An 18,084-nucleotide genomic window follows, 5' to 3' on the forward strand; every position below is an offset into this window, starting at 1 on the left:
AGATTATAATGATTTATTCACCAACATCGAGCCATGATGATGAAGAGGTTGAAGAAATGTACACCGAAATTGAGAGTCTTCTAGATGAGCAGAAAACCCACTACACTATTATTATGGGGGACTTCAATGCTAAGGTTGGAAAAAGACAAAACAGCGCAGAAAGGGGAACTATAGGAAATTTTGGAATTGGTGAAAGAAATGAAAGAGGTGAAAGACTTGTGGAATTTGCAGAATCTCAAGGACTGTCGGTAATGAACACTTTTTTCAAGAAAAGGGTGAACAGAAAGTGGACATGGAAGAGTCCAAATGGATTAACTACTAATGAAATCGACTTCATCCTCACTAACAGAAGATATATTGTGAATGATGTTACTGTCCTGAATAAGGTAAATGTTGGAAGTGATCACAGAATGGTAAGATGTACGCTTGATATAGATGTAGGAAAGGAAAAAAAACTGACTCGAGTAAATAATACAAAGGTCTTTGAGATAACAGAAGAGGAGAAAAGGCAGTATGTACTGGAACTTAAGAACAAGTTTGAGCTTCTACAGACTGCTCAGGACCAAGATATCGACGAGGAATATTACAACTTTCTGAAAGTGATAAAGCCCAAAAAACCTATAGGGAAAAAGAAATCCAAAGAAGAAAAAATTAGTCAAGAAACACTTGTCATGATGAACCGAAGACGACAAATGAAGAGCAAGAAAAGCACTGACAGGGAGAAAATTGAGTATACTGAGTTATGCAAAGCCATTAGAAAGAGACTCAGAGAGGACATAAGAAGATTTAACACAAGAAAAGTAGAACAAGCATTAAGGGAAAACAAAGGATTTAAATCAGCATCCATGAGCAGTAATACAGAAAGACAAATGATACTGAAACTGAAGAATAGCGATGGTGTACTTATAAACAACAGAGAAGGCATAATTCAAATAGCAGAAGACTACTATAGAGAATTATACAAGGAGCAGGGGAATGATGCCAGCAGTGGGGAAGATGGATTGCAAAGTAGCAACACATACGACATACCCGATATTCTTCCTGATGAGGTAGAACATGCATTGAAGAAAATGAAGAATCGGAAAGCCCCGGGGGAAGATGAAGTTACTGTAGAGTTGTTAAAATTGGGAGGAAGAGACATAACACAAAAACTGGCAAGGCTCTTCATAAAGTGCCTTAGAAAAGGTGTGACGCCTAAGCAGTGGAATAATGCAATCATAGTTTTGCTGCATAAGAAAGGAGATAAATCCGGAATTGGAAATTATAGACCAATTAGCTTGTTATCCCACATCTACAAGTTGTTCACAAGGGTCATTACTAACAGATTAGAAAGAATACTTGATGAGAATCAACCGAAAGAGCAAGCTGGCTTTAGGACAGGATTCTCAACTATGGATCACCTTCACGTAATATCACAGCTAATGGAGAAAGCAAATGAATATAAAACACCATTATGCCTGGCATTTGTGGATTATGAAAAGGCATTTGACTCCATACAGCATAAGGCAATGTTTCGGGCATTAGAAAGACAAGGCATAGATACCCCATATATTATGATTTTGAAGAAAATATATGAGAGTGCTACCTCCTTTATTAGACTAGACAAAGACAGTACGAAATTTAAAATCGAGAAAGGAGTTCGACATGGAGACACAATATCTCTGAAGCTGTTTACTTCTGCCCTTGAGGAAGCTTTCAGAAAATTAGACTGGTCGCAGAAAGGAGTCAATGTGAACGGAGAGTACCTAAACCATTTACGATTTGCAGATGACATTGTGGTCATAAGCCACGATCCCAAAGAATTAGAGGAAAATCTTAATCAGTTATGCACAGTTAGCAAGGATTTTGGACTAAAGATGAATATGACTAAAACAAAAGTAATGATGAACAAGTATGCCACAGAAAGGGAAGTAATGATTGAAGGAGCAGTAATTGAAAAGGTGGAGTCATATACTTATCTGGGACAAGTTATTAGCTGTAATAATGATAAATGGCTGGAAGTCAAGAGAAGAATAAATTTTGGATGGATAGCATTCAGGAAATATAGTCGCATACTGAAGAGCAATATCCCAGTTTGTCTGAAACGTAAAATAATGAACCAATGCATACTCCCCACCATGACTTATGGAAGTGAAACTTGGGCACTCACCAAAAGAATGGAAGAGAAGCCGAGAACTACACAGCGAAAAATTGAACGAATTATATTGGGTATCAGACTGTTAGATAAGAAGAGAAATACCTGGATTAGGCAGCAAACTCAAGTAAAGGACATTCTTATCAAAACTAAAGAACTAAAATGGTCTTGGGCAGGACACATAGCCCGAAGACATGATGACAGATGGACTAAGAAAATAACAGAATGGTATCCAAGAGGAGCTAGAAAGGCGGAGATGGATAGATGAAATTCATGAGTTTGTGGGTAGTAAATGGATGGCCAGTGCTCAAAACAGAAGGAACTGGAAAGTTGCTGGAGAGGCCTTCATCCTGCAGTGGATTGAAAATGGCTGATGATGATGATGATGTATTATTAATAATTACTGTATTATTATTTGTCCGGTCTGTTAAATCGAGGGTTTACTGTACTTCTATTTATTATAAATTCGATTTTATACCTTTGGATGTTGTGGGCAGTTTTTTGTAGGCTGCTGAAATATTGTTTTCTTTATTTTTTTTATTTTTATTTTTTATGACCTACTTTCAGTGCATTATAGCCTCTATTGCTGATGTGCCAATCAAATCAAATCAGACTAGTCAAATGGAATGTGCCTGACACGTTGCCAGTAAAGGAACTAGCTACTTTAGGCAGGTGGATTTTACAGATTCTAATTTCTAAGAGTTGAAAAAAATTTAAATTCTATCATCATGTGCAGATTACTATCACCAAGGAAAGTGACCATTATTGTACAGGTTAGAGCAGTAGCCCTGGTTTTGTACATAGCTGGGTACAAACTAGGTTTGCTACAAAAGGCTTCACTGTTTTCCTTGTCATTACACTACATGTGTTAAAGAAAAAACAGTACTATGAAAGAAAAAATATATTGCCATTTATTTAAAATGTGGGCCATTATCAATATTGTAGTTACAACACATGATGGTGGTTTCACATCATTTAAGTAAGTGAACAACTGATAATCCAGTAATGAGAATTACCCATAATATATGAGAAACCTAGTGGTATAAAATTCGAAAACTTGAGTAAATTTATGCCAAAAGCCTTGTGCTGCTACAAGAAATTCGGTACCATTGAGCATATCACTTATTGTGAATATACATATCTCATCATTGAGTTGTCAGGTCATTCTCTTGTGGTGCATAAAAATGGTAGGGTAATGGTATATATTTTAAATAACTAAAAATATATTTCTTCTCTCCGAGCTGCGCATTTTATTTAAAGTTCATAGTGCAGTATTGATACAGCTAGTGAAGTGCCTCCACAATATGAAATTGATGCATTTTATGGCAAACCTAGTTTTCTCAAAAGTATGTATCAAATTGAGGATATATGTGGAACACTATCTTCTTATATGATGGTGTAGCTGTTGTTGTGAGGCATTTCAATAACATTTAATTTGAAAATGCAAGTTTAAGGTTCTACATTCAATTTCTCTTGAATATGGAAATATTCAGCAGATTTTAAGATAAATGTATAAAGTAAAACTAAATAAATTATTATTAAAAGATAAAGTAAAACCATACATTATTACAAATTTTTAGATATTCTTATTCATGAATTATTAACACTTAATACCTTATCAGGTATTTATAATTAATTATTACTGAATGAGAATTCTCATATTGCCATACCTGCAAAATACTTGTTTTAAAAAGTGAACTGATTAATACATTTTTAGATTTGTATGTGTTAATTTTTAATTTAATTAATCAATTACTTTTAATACATTTTCAGAGTTTTTTTGGGTTTGGCCAGACTGCAGATATAGATGTCATCCTTGATGGAGCAGAAACAAGAAAAACTGCAGAAATCAAAACAGAGGAAGGAAAGAAAGAAAAGCACTTTTTGTATTATGATGGTGAAACTGTTTCAGGAAAGGTGTGTTTATTTTGTAACCACTTTATTACGCCAGTATTTCATCTATATTAAAATGGTTGATCAATTTTCTTAATTCAATTGTTCTCTGTGATTATCTGTATAGTGTCTTCAGTGAAAAATATAATTGGGAAATTCCATGTCAATTTAACAAGAGACACAACCTAAAACCCTTCATAAAGCGGGTAGTTGGTTGGTGGAACAGACTTCCATCCCTTGTTGTGGAAGTTGATAGCCTAAATAATTTAAGGCTCAGCTGGACAGGTATTTTGAACGAACAGAGGGGTGAAGTGGAAGTTTTTTTTTTTTTTGGCTGATGCTGCATAAGCTTGCTTTCTTGCATCATATGCCTCTGCTAATGCTAAAACATAAGATTGTTAGGCTTCATGACTTGTGTACATATGCCAAATTATAGCTCCCTGGCTCAAACAGGTCCAGTATTTAAAGGACCTTGAATTTGTAAAAAAGTGTACTGCACTTGAAATTTCATAATTTTATCTACATTCTCACTCTAATTAATATAATAGCTTTTAGTTAGTGTCAATCTGAAGCTCTGATGTGGTCCATATGATTATATAATCAAAATGTAAAAATGAAGGAATTTTTTTTAAGGTCATTGAAGTAACATTTTACTTTAAATTTATAATTACTACTCCTAAAATTTTGAAAAAAAAAAAAAATAAATAATAATTACGTGTTACTTTTCAAACTCCAGCACATAACCATGGGATCTTAGCCATTTAAAAGTAAAGTGGAATACACCTCAGACAAAAACAGTCAGAAATACATGGGAGAGTCAGTAAGTCACAAGGTAAGACGAAAAAAAAAAAAACAGGAAACTGACCTGAATGTGGCATTTATTTTTTGACATAATTGCCAAAAACATTTATACTCTTGTCCTATTGCCTTATCAAATTCTGCAAACTGCTGCCAAAAAAGATGTTAGGTACTGTCTTAACCAGTAACATATATAATTTTCAACTTCTGTCATCTGAAAAATGTTTACAACAAAGCTATATTTCAAGTCAACCAAACAAATGGAAATTGCCAGAGATGAGGTCAGGGCTGTATGGAGGATGATCAGAAGGTTCCCACCAGATCATTAATGATCTCTTAGGTTGTATGGGCTCTTCAAGAAATGTGCAAATGTGATGCAGCATTGCATGGTATCTCCAGGCTCTATCTGGAAAATGCACAAGAAAGCCATGATAGTCCTAGAAAACAGTTGCCATTTCCTTCTCTGATGATGCAGTCTTAAAACCTTTGTTGGAAGTCAAATGTTGGCATACACTTTCTTATTACTGCCGTTGACATATTCTTTCTTAGGTTTGGAGGTGTAGCTAGTTATGATATGTGAAAAAGGGAGTGGTCCATATCGATGTAAAAAACTATAAGTTATAGTCACCTCATGAGAACAGATAATTTATCTTTGCACAATAATTTTTTCATAAAAGAGCAATTGTCTTCCTAGTTTGACATATATTCAACTTAACACACTATAGAATTAGAATATACCTTAGTTCCATTTTCTTTTTTTGTTTTGTTTTACCTGCTGGAATAAAGGTGTATTTTTGCATATGTGAGCACACACATATGCACGAGTTATCTCCCCCTCGACGTGGGCATCTGTACGTGGTGAGGGGACCTCCCAGTGACGCTGCTGGACTTCCAGACTAGCATCACTGGGATCCAACGCCCACAGCCCAGGTTCCAGGCTTACATCAATGGAATCCGGCGTGTTTGCCGTGCGCTGCGACCCGTGGAAATTCGGAAAGGGGGATCCTGGTGGTTGAGGGGCCCAGCTTCAATACACCACTTTGGCCCCTGCTTCGACAAGACGGGTGGTCCTGGAAGGCCCGGCTAGGATCAATCGGCTAGTAGGCTCGCCTGCGAGGGTCAACCGTGTCAATGCCACGCCCCTACCCTCATGGTCCGAGGGACAGGATTCAGGCTGGCGGCGGTGCGGGTATAGTGTCTGGGTAGCCCTGGCGTCCCACTCCCGAGCGCATTTATTGCATGCCGGGTAGTGGGCGTCCCTTTGGGCTCCGTGGTGGATGGGGAGCCTGGGCACTGAACAATTTAAAAATCTTCATGAATCCTGATAAACATATTCCTTCAGGGGCCCCAACCCGGTCCCTATCTGAAAATAATGACGGAGAGGCAGATAGCATTATTGCTACAAAGAGGCAGCGAACCGAACTACCAACTGTCCCAAGGTTCTTAATAATGCATTCCACCAACGAAACACCGATTGGTAAAATGTCACCCTTTTTTATACAAAAAGGGTTGGATGGGTTAGCAGGTACACCCAAGTCAGTTAAGAGGCTCCGTTCTGGGGACCTCTTGATTGAAACAAAAAATGACAGGCAGTCTGAACATCTACTCCGAGTAACATCAATCGGAGGAATACCCGTAACAGTGACACCACACAGAACACTAAATTTCATCGAGAGGTGTCATTTCGGAGTGGGACCTTCTCGACGTCACCGAGGAGGAAATCTGCTCCGAACTAAAACCACGGGGAGTTACTGCCGTTAAGAGAATCACTGCGCGAAGGGATGGGAAAATTGTTAAAACCAGGAGTGTTATCCTGACTTTTAACTCTCCCAAACCTCCTGATGAGATTAAAGCTGGATACATCAACTGTCCAGTATGTCCATACATTCCGAACCCTTTACGGTGTTTTAAATGTCAGAAGTATGGACATTCTCAAATGGCCTGCCGTGGAGTCCTTGCATGCGCCCGGTGCGGTGCAAAGGACCACGAAACAACAGCATATTCAGCCACCAAACCCACCTGCATTAACTGTGAGGAAGAACATCCGGCCTATTCAAGGGCATGCCAGAGGTGGAAAGAAGAAAAAGAAATTCAACGGCTGAAGGCAGAGCTAAACATATCGTACCAGGAGGCAAGAAAAGCAGTGAAACCTCTTAACATCAAAAAACCTACCTACGCCCAGAAGGTAGCAGGGAGATGTTCGATTGGGACTCAGACGGACATGTCCGTCCCTCCAAAAGAATCATTTACTCCCATTGCACGTTATCTTTTAAGCTCCCAAAAACCTGCACAGAAGGACCAATCAGCTGCCACTCCTATATCGATACCTCCTAATGCTCCACAAGTAACAAAAGCAAAAGAAAAGAATAAGAAAGGGGAAGTAACACCTAGTACCCAGGAAAACATGGATGTCGAGCAGAAGGAGGTACATGATGAGTCAGTTTTGGAACTCTTTGCTGAGGAAGAAATGGACACAGGACAGCGTCCATACTTCCCCAGGAAAGATAAATCCAAGACTGACAAAATTAAGCCCTCAGCACCTCGGAAGCCGCCTGATGGACCCAGGAAAACATGGATGTCGAGCAGAAGGAGGTACATGATGAGTCAGTTTTGGAACTCTTTGCTGAGGAAGAAATGGACACAGGACAGCGTCCATACTTCCCCAGGAAAGATAAATCCAAGACTGACAAAATTAAGCCCTCAGCACCTCGGAAGCCGCCTGATGGACCCACCAAGTCCAAATAATGGCTAAATTCCTACAGTGGAATTGTCGTGGATTCCGGCAAAATACTGACGACATCAAGGCACTCCTGCAAAAGCACAAACCAGTTTGCTTTTGCATACAGGAGACTTATTTAAAGGCAAATGATGACCCCACCATGCATAACATTACCATCATTCGTAAGGATAGAATTGTGGATGGTTCTGCCCACGGAGGAGTCGCAATCCTCGTCGGCAACCAGATACCATTTCAGGCTTTGCAGCTTACAACTAGCATTGAAGCTGTAGCAATTCGCCTTACAGTGGGGTTCTTATTAACTGTCTGCTCTGTTTATTTGCCACCTAGGATTGACATCCCCCAGAAAGACCTTGATGATCTTATCATGCAATTGCCTTCCCCTTGTTTAATTCTTGGAGATTTCAATGGACATAACACTCTGTGGGGTAGTGCTGACATCAATGGAAGGGGACGAGTCATAGAGCATATGCTCACTGACAATGATCTCTCCCTCCTAAATGTGGGAACAAACACCTTCTTCCACATGCCTACCCGTACATTCTCTGCTATTGATCTTTCTGTCTGCTCCCCGTCTCTCCTTCCTTCACTTACTTGGGAGGTAGAAGAAAATCCATATGGAAGCGATCACTTCCCCGTGATAACAACCCTAACTAATGGTAGACCCTGTCTGCCATTTAGTTTACCGCGGTGGAAGATCGATCAGGCTGACTGGAATGCCTTTCAATATCTGGCAAACTTTGACATCACTACAGTCAGTCAGGAGCCAATCAATGAAGCAGTCATGTATGTCACAGAAACGATTGTCCAAGCAGCTGCAATTGCAATCCCAAAATCATCCAGCCGGTTCCCACTATTCCCCAAACCTTGGTGGAATTCAGAATGCACGGCAGCAAAAAAAGCACAAAACAAAGCATGGGGGATATTCCGCCGATATCCCACCACTGAAAATTTAATATCACTCAAACGTGCACGTGCAAAAGCACGTTATGTACGACGTCAGAGCCAAAGGAAATCTTGGGTTTTACATCTTCCATAACTCAGGCCGCTAGCTCAAAAGTAGTCTGGGATAAGATCCAGAAAATGAAGGGAAAATACCCACCATGCTCTTCTGTGATCCTCGAGCATAACGGATGTCCAATTGCAGGTCGAACTGCAGTAGCAAATACTCTAGGGGAAACATTTGCAAAAATATCTGCAATAACATCTTTTCCCGCAGAGTTTTTGGCCCTGAAAGAGAAAAATGAGAAAAACCCCCTGAACTATTCAAAAGGGCTTGAATCATATAACAAGCCCTTTTCACAGGAGGAATTAAATGCTGCACTCTTTCTCACACACGCAAGTGCTGTAGGGCCCGATGACATCCACTACGAAATGGTAAAACACCTCACACCACAATGTAAGGATCACCTTTTAATTCTGTTTAACAGAATTTTTCTTAATAAACAATTTCCGGATTCCTGGCAGAAGGCAATCATTCTTCCCTTCCCAAAACCAGGAAAGGATCCTAGAAATCCAAGTAACTACCGTCGTATTGCTCTGACAAGCTGTTTGTGCAAGATCCTGGAAAGAATGGTAAATTCTCGCCTGGTATGGTATTTAGAAACAAATGGTCTGCTTTCCAGGACACAGTGCAGCTTCCGAAGAAATAGATCCACTCTGGATCATTTAATCCGATTGGAAACGTCCATTCGTGATGCTTTTATTAAATCCGAGCATTGGTAGCAGTTTTCTTTGATATTGAAAAAGCGTACGACACAGCCTGGCGATTTGGGATTTTAAAAGACCTCTATAACTTTGGTCTTAGAGGTAACCTTCCTCTTTTTATTAAAAACTTTCTTTCGAATCGCCAGTATCAAATCCGTTTAGGATCCACCCTCTCTCGAGTTTTCTCTCAGGAAGAGGGAGTCCCACAAGGATCCGTTCTAAGTGTCACGCTTTTCGCAATCAAAATAAACTCTATCGCAGAACAACTTCCACCCACTGTAAACAATGCCCTCTATGTTGATGACTTTGCTATATTTTGTCATTCATGCAATATGAGGGTCATTGAAAGGCAACTGCAGAAAACCATTGACCATCTTACAGCTTGGTCTTTGGCTAATGGGTTCAGATTTTCATCACAGAAGACTGTTTGTGTACACTTCTGTCGCAAACGTAATCTTCATCCTGACCCAGAATTAAGGCTTGGGCAAAATAACATCCCAGTTGTAGCAGAATTCAAATTCCTTGGACTTATTTTCGACAAAAAGCTGACATTTTTACAACATATTCGTCAGCTGAGGACAAGATGTGTCAAAGGGCTTAACATCCTTCATGCCCTTTCGTCAACACCTCATGGGGCGCAGATCGTGCTACCCTTCTTCGTCTCTACCGGGCACTTGTCCGTTCCAAACTCGACTATGGGTCTCAGGTCTATGGTTCTGCTAGAGACAGTGCACTTCGGTGGTTAGATCCAATCCACCATCAAGCCATCCGGACAGCCACTGGAGCATTTCGCACATCTCCTGTCCAAAGCCTTTACGTTGAAGCAAACGAACCATCTCTGTCTCTTCGACGTAAGCAGTTGTCCTTACAGTACGCCTTCAAATTAAAATCCCTGCCCGATCATCCCACGTGGCCATTCGTTTTTGAGCCGTGCTGGGAAAACCTCTACAACACCCGTCGGACTGCCAACAAACCTTTTGGTATTCGCATTCAAGGGCTGCTGAATGAACTAAACTTGACGGTAGACAACGTTGCCCAGTCACCAAGACAATTCTTTCCACCCTGGCATGCTTATTTTCCAAATTGCGACTTCTCCCTTAAGATCTGGGAGAAGGCTACTACACTGCCATCTGTCTACCAGCAACTCTTTGCATTACATCGACAGCAGTATTCTGACTTTTTGCCAGTCTATACAGATTGCTCAAAGTTAGAATGTCATGTGGGATCTGCTGTTGTGTTCCCTCACAAAACATTATCCTATAAGATCCCACAAGAAACTAGCATTTATACTGCAGAGTTGCATGCAATACAATCAGCCCTAGATCACATTAAAAATCGCGACTACCAGAGGTATGTGATTTATTGTGATTCATTGAGCGTATTACAGGCTCTAGTATCGGTGAGGTATAACCCTCATCTGATCCTGTCCAGGATCCGGAAGATTCTTTTTTCTCTTGTGGAATTAGAATTTGATATTCGCTTTTGCTGGATCCCAAGCCACATTGGGATCCGGGGAAATGAATTAGCTGATACCGCTGCCAAATCAGCCATTTCCCTGGATAATCATTGCCTGTCAGTCCCCTATACAGACTACAGGCAAATAATACGTTCTAAATTACTCTCCCAATGGCAAGATTCTTGGCAAGGACAGCCCACAAATAAATTACATCGCATTAAGCCTGTAATTGCGCAATGGCAGTCCAGTCTACGCAGGGTCCGAAGAGAGGAAGTTGTTCTTGCTCGGCTCCGCATAGGTCATAGTCATCTAACCCATTCCTACTTGCCTCATCAGCGGATGACCCACCTATGTGCGAGATATGTAATGTTATTTTAACCATTAGTCATATTTTAATAGAATGTCCTGATTTTATAGAAGTGCGACGCTTGTATTTTACCGCTTTTAATAATGTGACTGAGCCATTTACACTCAGTCAGATTATAGGTGACAGAGACAATATGTCTCACGTTTTTAATTTTTTACAGTCTATTAATTTTTATAAAAGAATCTAAGGTTTACACTTTTTATACTTTTACTATTCATCTTTTGACAATAATTTATTACTTGACATGGTAGGTTTGGCTACCAAACTGTTTAGTAGCGTTTTAAAATTTGACTTGGTGCATTATGGCCTTAGCTGCCAATGCGCCATAAAAAACCAAATCAAATCAAACGAGTTATCTCAATTAGAATTTCATAACAATTCTTGAAGTAGCAAAGCTTTATTCATCTTGTCCTTAATTTTCTACTGGACATGTTTGTGGTAAAATTTCCAACAAAAAAAAAAACATTAAAACTTAAATTTAATATATCTATTAGAATTAAGTTGGTGTAAATTTTAGTGTTCTTCCAGTATGGTTTGAATTTTTGATCAGCATCATTAATTATAGTAGTAGAATTATTTTCTAAATATGTGAAATATGTCGTTAAACAAATATAATCATGGCAAAGAAGTCCTTCAGTGTGCCCATTGCTCTAAATGAATTTTTAGTAAAGTGTTAGAGGCACAAGCATACTCTTGTATTCATCTCTTTGGGGTTTGATTTTGTTTTTATCTTTCTGTTTGAAATGAGGTAGATGCGTAGAATTTATAATTCTCTCAGTGTATTCATTTATTTTCTTACTGTTAGAGAACTTTATATAATAAAGATTTCCAGTTTCAATTTGGCACTAATCCTTATACTTCTATAATGAAGCCATTAATAGATAATTTTCCTAGAAAATTGATTATTAGATAAAGATGTTATAACAGTATTCATTTAAAAAAAAAGCTCTTTTCTTCCAGCTTGCAGTTTTTTTTTTTTTTTTTTCCCTTTGCTTACAATATAAAGTGGTATGAAATTTTTTCTGATTGACACCAGGTTTTGGCAGTTTATAATGCCAAAATAGATAATTTTGATTACAGAATAGTTTAGGGTTAAAGCCTCAGGTTATGTAGAGAGTTGACTAGTGTACAAGTTAGTGTAATTGCATCATTTCTGTACATAGCCAACTACTTAAGTAGTTATAAATTGGCATCATTAAGTATATCTCATATTGTGAATACCTTCACTACGAGTTGCCATGATATTGCACTACCTCGAATAAGTAACGCTTCATCATAGGAGAAGACTATTGTTACTTATTCTCGCTGGATACCATCACTCATACGGCACCGTTTCGGAGCTTATTGGCTCCTCATCAGCAGGTGGACACACACCATGGTGTTGCAATGATGACAACCCAGTTGTGAAGTATAACTCCACAATATGAGTATCTAACCCATATCTATCTACTCAAGGGGAAAGATCCGCCTATTTGTACATTTTGTCAGACTACACTTACGGTGAGGCATATTCTAACAAATTGCAATCGTTATAATAATTATTGAAACAAAATTTTCAAATCGCTTTCACATCTGCAAGAACCTTTGACATTACCCCATCTGATTGGAGACAATGCAAATCTAGCAGAGTTCTTTTATTTCTTAAAGCACACGGGATTATTTTACTGATTTAACTGATAATTGCACTACCTAATAGAATCAGGCACAATATGGCCTTAGCAGCCCTTGTGCCATTAAACAACATATCAACCAACCAACCACAATATGAGAGATGCCTGATGGTGTGGGGTAATATAGATTACAGAATAGTTTGGGGCTAAAGCCTCAGATTACATAGAGTGTTGACTAGCGTACAAGTTAGTGCAATTGCATCATTTCTCTACGTAGCCAACAAGTAGTTGGCTAAGTACAGAAGGTTGAAAATAAATTCAACAACAATAGTTTCCTGCATTTCTAATTTTTCATTCACTTTCAGAACAACCTCTCAGCAAATTTTCCTTTCCTCATCCAGAAACACACCAAGATCTCCTAAGATTGTGAAGATGCTGCAATCTGGAGACCTACTTTTAGAAACAGAAAACCGTAGACATTCAGAGAAACTCTTACAACTTTCAAATTTTGCTGGGATTCCAATTAAAGTATCTCCCCATGCTATTCTAATTTTTTTTTTTTTTTTTTTTTTTTATGTAAACCCCAAACACGAGAGGTATTAGAACCTATAGTACTTAGTACCGTGCTTGGGTTGGAGGTTGAGAAGACGAAAGAAGATATTTGTTGACATTGGACATGAACTTCTGTAGATTGTAATTTTCAGAAAATACGTATGAAGGAAGGTTGTTCCAGAATGAATAAACGAGGAAGATGAAAAGTTGGTCCTGTGAGTTTTAAGTTGGACATTAAATGGATGTTGGCTGGTGGCGGCACGTGTTCGGACTGTTTTGAAAGAGAGAGCGGGAATTATAGAAGCCAATTCAGAAGAACAGTGCCCATGGAAATATCTGTAGAAGAGGCATGCAGAAGAAACAGTACGTCTACGTAACAGAAACAGTACACCCGATTCGAGCCTCAAAACAGAAAAACCAAGTGCAAACTACTCTGGTTAAAAAGGACATTGTTTTATTAGGAGACTCCATTGTCAGGGAAACGGGAAATATTTTTTGTAATAAGGATAGGTGGAGCAGAACCAGGGTATGTCTGCCGGGAGCAACTATTAATGATGTCACCAACAGATTGTCAGATTTTAAAGGGGGTAAAGAAAATATTATTATTCATGTGAGGACAAATGATATTAAACGTACACGATCTGACGATTTGTTGGAAAAATACAGGACCATGCTGAGGAAATGTCGCGAGCTAGGCCATAATGTCTATGTGTCTGCAATTCTGCCCAGACACGATAGGAAGGATTATAGGTTAAGAGCCTTGTGGATTAACTCAAGACTTGAAGGAATCTGCAAGGCTTTAGGGGGTAAATTTCTATCAGCATGGCCCACACTTGTAGGTAGAAGGAATTTGTTTTGTAGAGACGAGATACACTTAAACAAAGGTGGTGCAAAAGTTTTTACCAGTATTATTGAGGATACCTTAAAGGTTCAGGGAAACTGCTAGTTAGGGGGGGATGTGGGTAATACTGACATGCATTTATCTGATAATATTGGTCAATGTAACTCTTGCATATACCTTAAGAGTTCTTATCTGTTACCCCAACTGGACGTATTATCTAGATGTTCTGGGGGCAAAGACGATTCACATGAGCGGGTAGCTAATATCAGGGAAGAGAGCCTAAAAAACTTCAAGGGTTGTGTTAGGGTTGTTAAATATACAAGAACAGTAAATCTTAATTGTTTATACAGTAACGTTAGAAGTGTCGTCAATAAAATGAGCGAATTCGACTGCTGGTTAAAACAAGTAACGCGGACATAATACTGCTTACAGAGACGTGGAGCCACCCGGAAATTGGGGATGATGAGTTTCAGTACGGCTTGTATAATGTATTTAGGAAGGATAGGTTAGACAGAAGGGGTGGTGGGGTAATGCTTCTTATCAGAAGCAGCCTGAGTGCGACGATAGCTTTCCCGGATTCAGACATTTCACATGCTAGTATAGAGTCTGTATGGTGTGAGATAGTTGGAAACAAAGGTATAATGCGAGTAGGAGTAATCTACAGACCAGGTGATTGTGAAGATTATGACAAAAGCCTCTACATGCAAATGGAATGGGCAAGTAAACGTCAATGCCTTATTATGGGTAATTTCAATTTGCCTCTAATTGATTGGAGTAAATGGGAAGGAAACTCGACATGGGGAACAAAATTTTTAAATCAACTAGATGACTGGTATTTGTATCAACATGTCAGGGAAAGTACTAGAGAAAAGAATATCTTAGACCTCATCATCACACATGAATCAGATGACATAACAGGGCTGACAGTAGAGGAACCAGTAGCAGGAAGTGATCACGGAGTTATACGGTGGATGATGATGAGAGAGGCCTCTCATCATCATCATCCTACATCACCTTACTACATGGCCTCTATTAACTGGGTAGATATCGCGCAGAGAATGAATACAATTGATCTGTGGTACACTTTTAAAACATTAATCACAGATGCCTTGAATGCATATATACCATTAAAAAAATACTCCACGAGGAGGGTTCCAAGTTGGATGAATAGTGAAGTTGCCACATTACTTGATCAGAAAAAGGTGTCATGGAAAGGTTACAGAGCAATAAAAAGTACTGAAGCCTATAACAGCTACAAGGTGATGTGTAATAGAGCCACAGAAAAGGTTCGACAGGCAAAGGCAGTTTATGAGAAATCACTAGAAAACAGAGCAAAGAGGAGGGGATAAAAAATTCTTCACATATATAAATGCCAAGAAGATCAGGGCAAACCAGATCGGACCTTTACGTAAGGGAAAGGGGATAGTAATAAATACACCAGCTGCCATTGCAGATGAACTCAACAGTTATTTTTCATCGATATTTATAAATGAAAAGCCTTTTGTGGCAATGGGAAATTGTGGGAGCGAAGTTAAAAAATATGTAATTAATGATATTGAAATTTCGCAAGATTATTTAATGAAAAAACTTTCGAGCCTACAGACTAGTAAGGCTCCTGGAGTTGATGGAATATACCCTATAATCTTAAGAGAGGCGGCAAGCGAGTGCATTGAACCATTGAGGCTAATTATGCGAGCATCACTAGACTCTGGGGAGATTCCCTTGGATTGGAAAAGTGCAAATGTATCTCCCATACATAAGGGTGGCTCTAAAAGTGAAGTTGGAAATTATCGACCTGTCAGTCTGACTTCAGTAGTAGGGAAAATCATGGAGGCAATGATCAAGGGTGGAATTCAGGATCATTTGGATCGAATTGAAATTCTCAAGGATACTCAGCATGGTTTTGTAAAGGGAAAATCATGTTTAACAAATCTGGTTCGCTATTTCGAAAGGGTCACTCACGAGCTGGATTTAGGGAATAATTTCGACATTGTTTATTTAGATTTCAGCAAAGCTTTTGACTCAGTCCTACATGAGCGGTTGCTTTATAAGCTGGAACAGGTTGGAATCACTGGGAAAATCCTTATATGAATAGAAGGATGGCTTCAGGGCAGGAGGCAGAGGGTTGTGATAAATGGCTATTCCTCAGATTGGGTTGATGTAAGAAGTGGGGTTCCCCAAGGATCAGTATTAGGACCACTGTATTTTTAATTTTCATAAACGACATTGATGAAGGGATAGAGGGCGTGATATCTAAATTTGCAGATGATGTTAAAATTGGTAGAGTAGTTAATGATCATTGTCAAGCTGAGCTTCTTCAGAGAGACCTAGATAGACTTCAGGAATGGTTAGAAAAATGGCAGCTGTGCTTTAATCCAACAAAGTGTAAGGTATTACACCTGGGAAACAGTAATCCCAAAAAAACCTATTCACTTGATGGAGTTCAACTAAACCCAGTACTGGAGGAAAGGGACTTGGGTGTTACGATACGGTCAGACATGAAATTCTCTGAGCATTGTAAACAGGTTGCAAAGAAGGCCCATGGTGTCCTATCGATGATTTATCGAACTTTTGCAAGTAGAGATAGGGACGTGATAATCCCATTATATAAGGCTTTTGTTAGAACACACTTGGAATACTGTGTTCAAGTATGGAGACCTCACCTAAAGAAAGACATCGAGCTTCTTGAAAGGGTGCAAAGAAGGGTAACTCGCCTGGTGAGATCGGCAAAAGGGCGTCCTTATGAAGAAAGACTTCGAATATGTGGGTTGCAGAGTTTGGAAACTAGACACCTTAGAGGAGATTTGATTGAGGTGTTTAAGGCTCTGAGAGGCATCAGTAAAATGAATGAGAACAAAATTTTCAAGATTATAAATGATGCTAGAACTAGGGGACATAAATTCAAGTTACGGGGGGGGGAAATGTTTAGATTGGACTGCAGGAAGTTTTATTTTAGCCAGCGAGTTATAAATTACTGGAATAAGTTGCCTTCATGGGGGGGTAGAGGCTGACAGTTTGGGGAAATTCAAAGGTCATCTGGATAGTACTTTCGGGTAAGGGAAGCGCATAGTATGATAGGTTTAATTTCCTTTTTTTTTTTTTATTAATTATTATTATTTAGTTTTTTATTTTATTATTTTTTTTTTTTTTTGTTTTTATCATTGTTTTGTTCAGATTTTTTTTTTTTTTTTTGGCTGGTGCAGCATAAGCCATAGGCTTTCTTGCACCATGCGGCCGTGGTGCTAATACTAATAATACTAATACGAGACAGCGAGTGGAGAGACACTGTTAGAGATGAATCATTAATTAACCTAACTGCCCTCTTCTGAACAGAATCAAGAAGTCTGAGAGAGGTTTTGGGGGCACCACCCCAGATGTCGGAACAATATTCCACAGTAGGGCGGATTTGAGATTTTTAAAGAGTGAACAGCTGTTTGGAAGAAAAGTAATGCCGAGAGTGAAAGTGAAAACCAAGTTTTTTAGATTCAGAGGAAGCAATATTTCTAATGTGCTTGTGCCAAGAGAGATTAGAAGTCAGGGTAATCCCCAAAAGGGATATATCATTTTGCCTAGAAATCGGAGTGTCACCACAGATAAGTATAGGAGCAGAAGAATCCTTTTTGTGAGATATAAGACAAGACTGAGTTTTAGAAGGATTGAAATCAACTAAGTTGTCTTTGTCCCACTGGAGAATTACCTGGAGATCGGCATTTAAGGAATTGGTTACAGATTTTCAAGAAGTTGAAGCTGATTGAGCAGGAAAGTGGAATGCAATGTGCTATCATCGGCAAAACTATGGATAGGATTTCCAGTCAATGGAAGAAGATCATTAATATACAGGAGGAAAAGAGTGGGGAAAAGAACTCAACCTTGTGGGGGACACCGGCATTAGTGGAGAAGTTAGAAGAGTGAGCCATCTACCATCACCCTCAATTAGCGATCAGAGAGAAAACTGGATAACCAATTACAAAAAACAGTTGGCAAACCAT

At 39.0% G+C, this 18,084-nt stretch overlaps 1 protein-coding gene across 1 annotated transcript in view; it reads left to right on the forward strand.

Annotated features, from left to right (window-relative positions):
• The window catches only part of LOC150081148 (vacuolar protein sorting-associated protein 26B-like), a 202,775-nt gene that overhangs the window by 19,263 nt on the left and 165,428 nt on the right, over positions 1–18,084 (forward strand). Inside the window, exon 3 of the mRNA XM_090380943.1 lies at positions 3,908–4,051. Coding sequence (XP_090237069.1) covers positions 3,908–4,051 — 144 coding nt within the window. The remainder of the gene's footprint in view (positions 1–3,907; positions 4,052–18,084) is intronic.

This window comes from Mastigoproctus giganteus, chromosome 9, assembly GCF_048544385.1.
Source record: "Mastigoproctus giganteus isolate SK-2022 chromosome 9, ASM4854438v1, whole genome shotgun sequence".
Lineage (NCBI taxonomy): Eukaryota > Metazoa > Arthropoda > Arachnida > Uropygi > Thelyphonidae > Mastigoproctus > Mastigoproctus giganteus.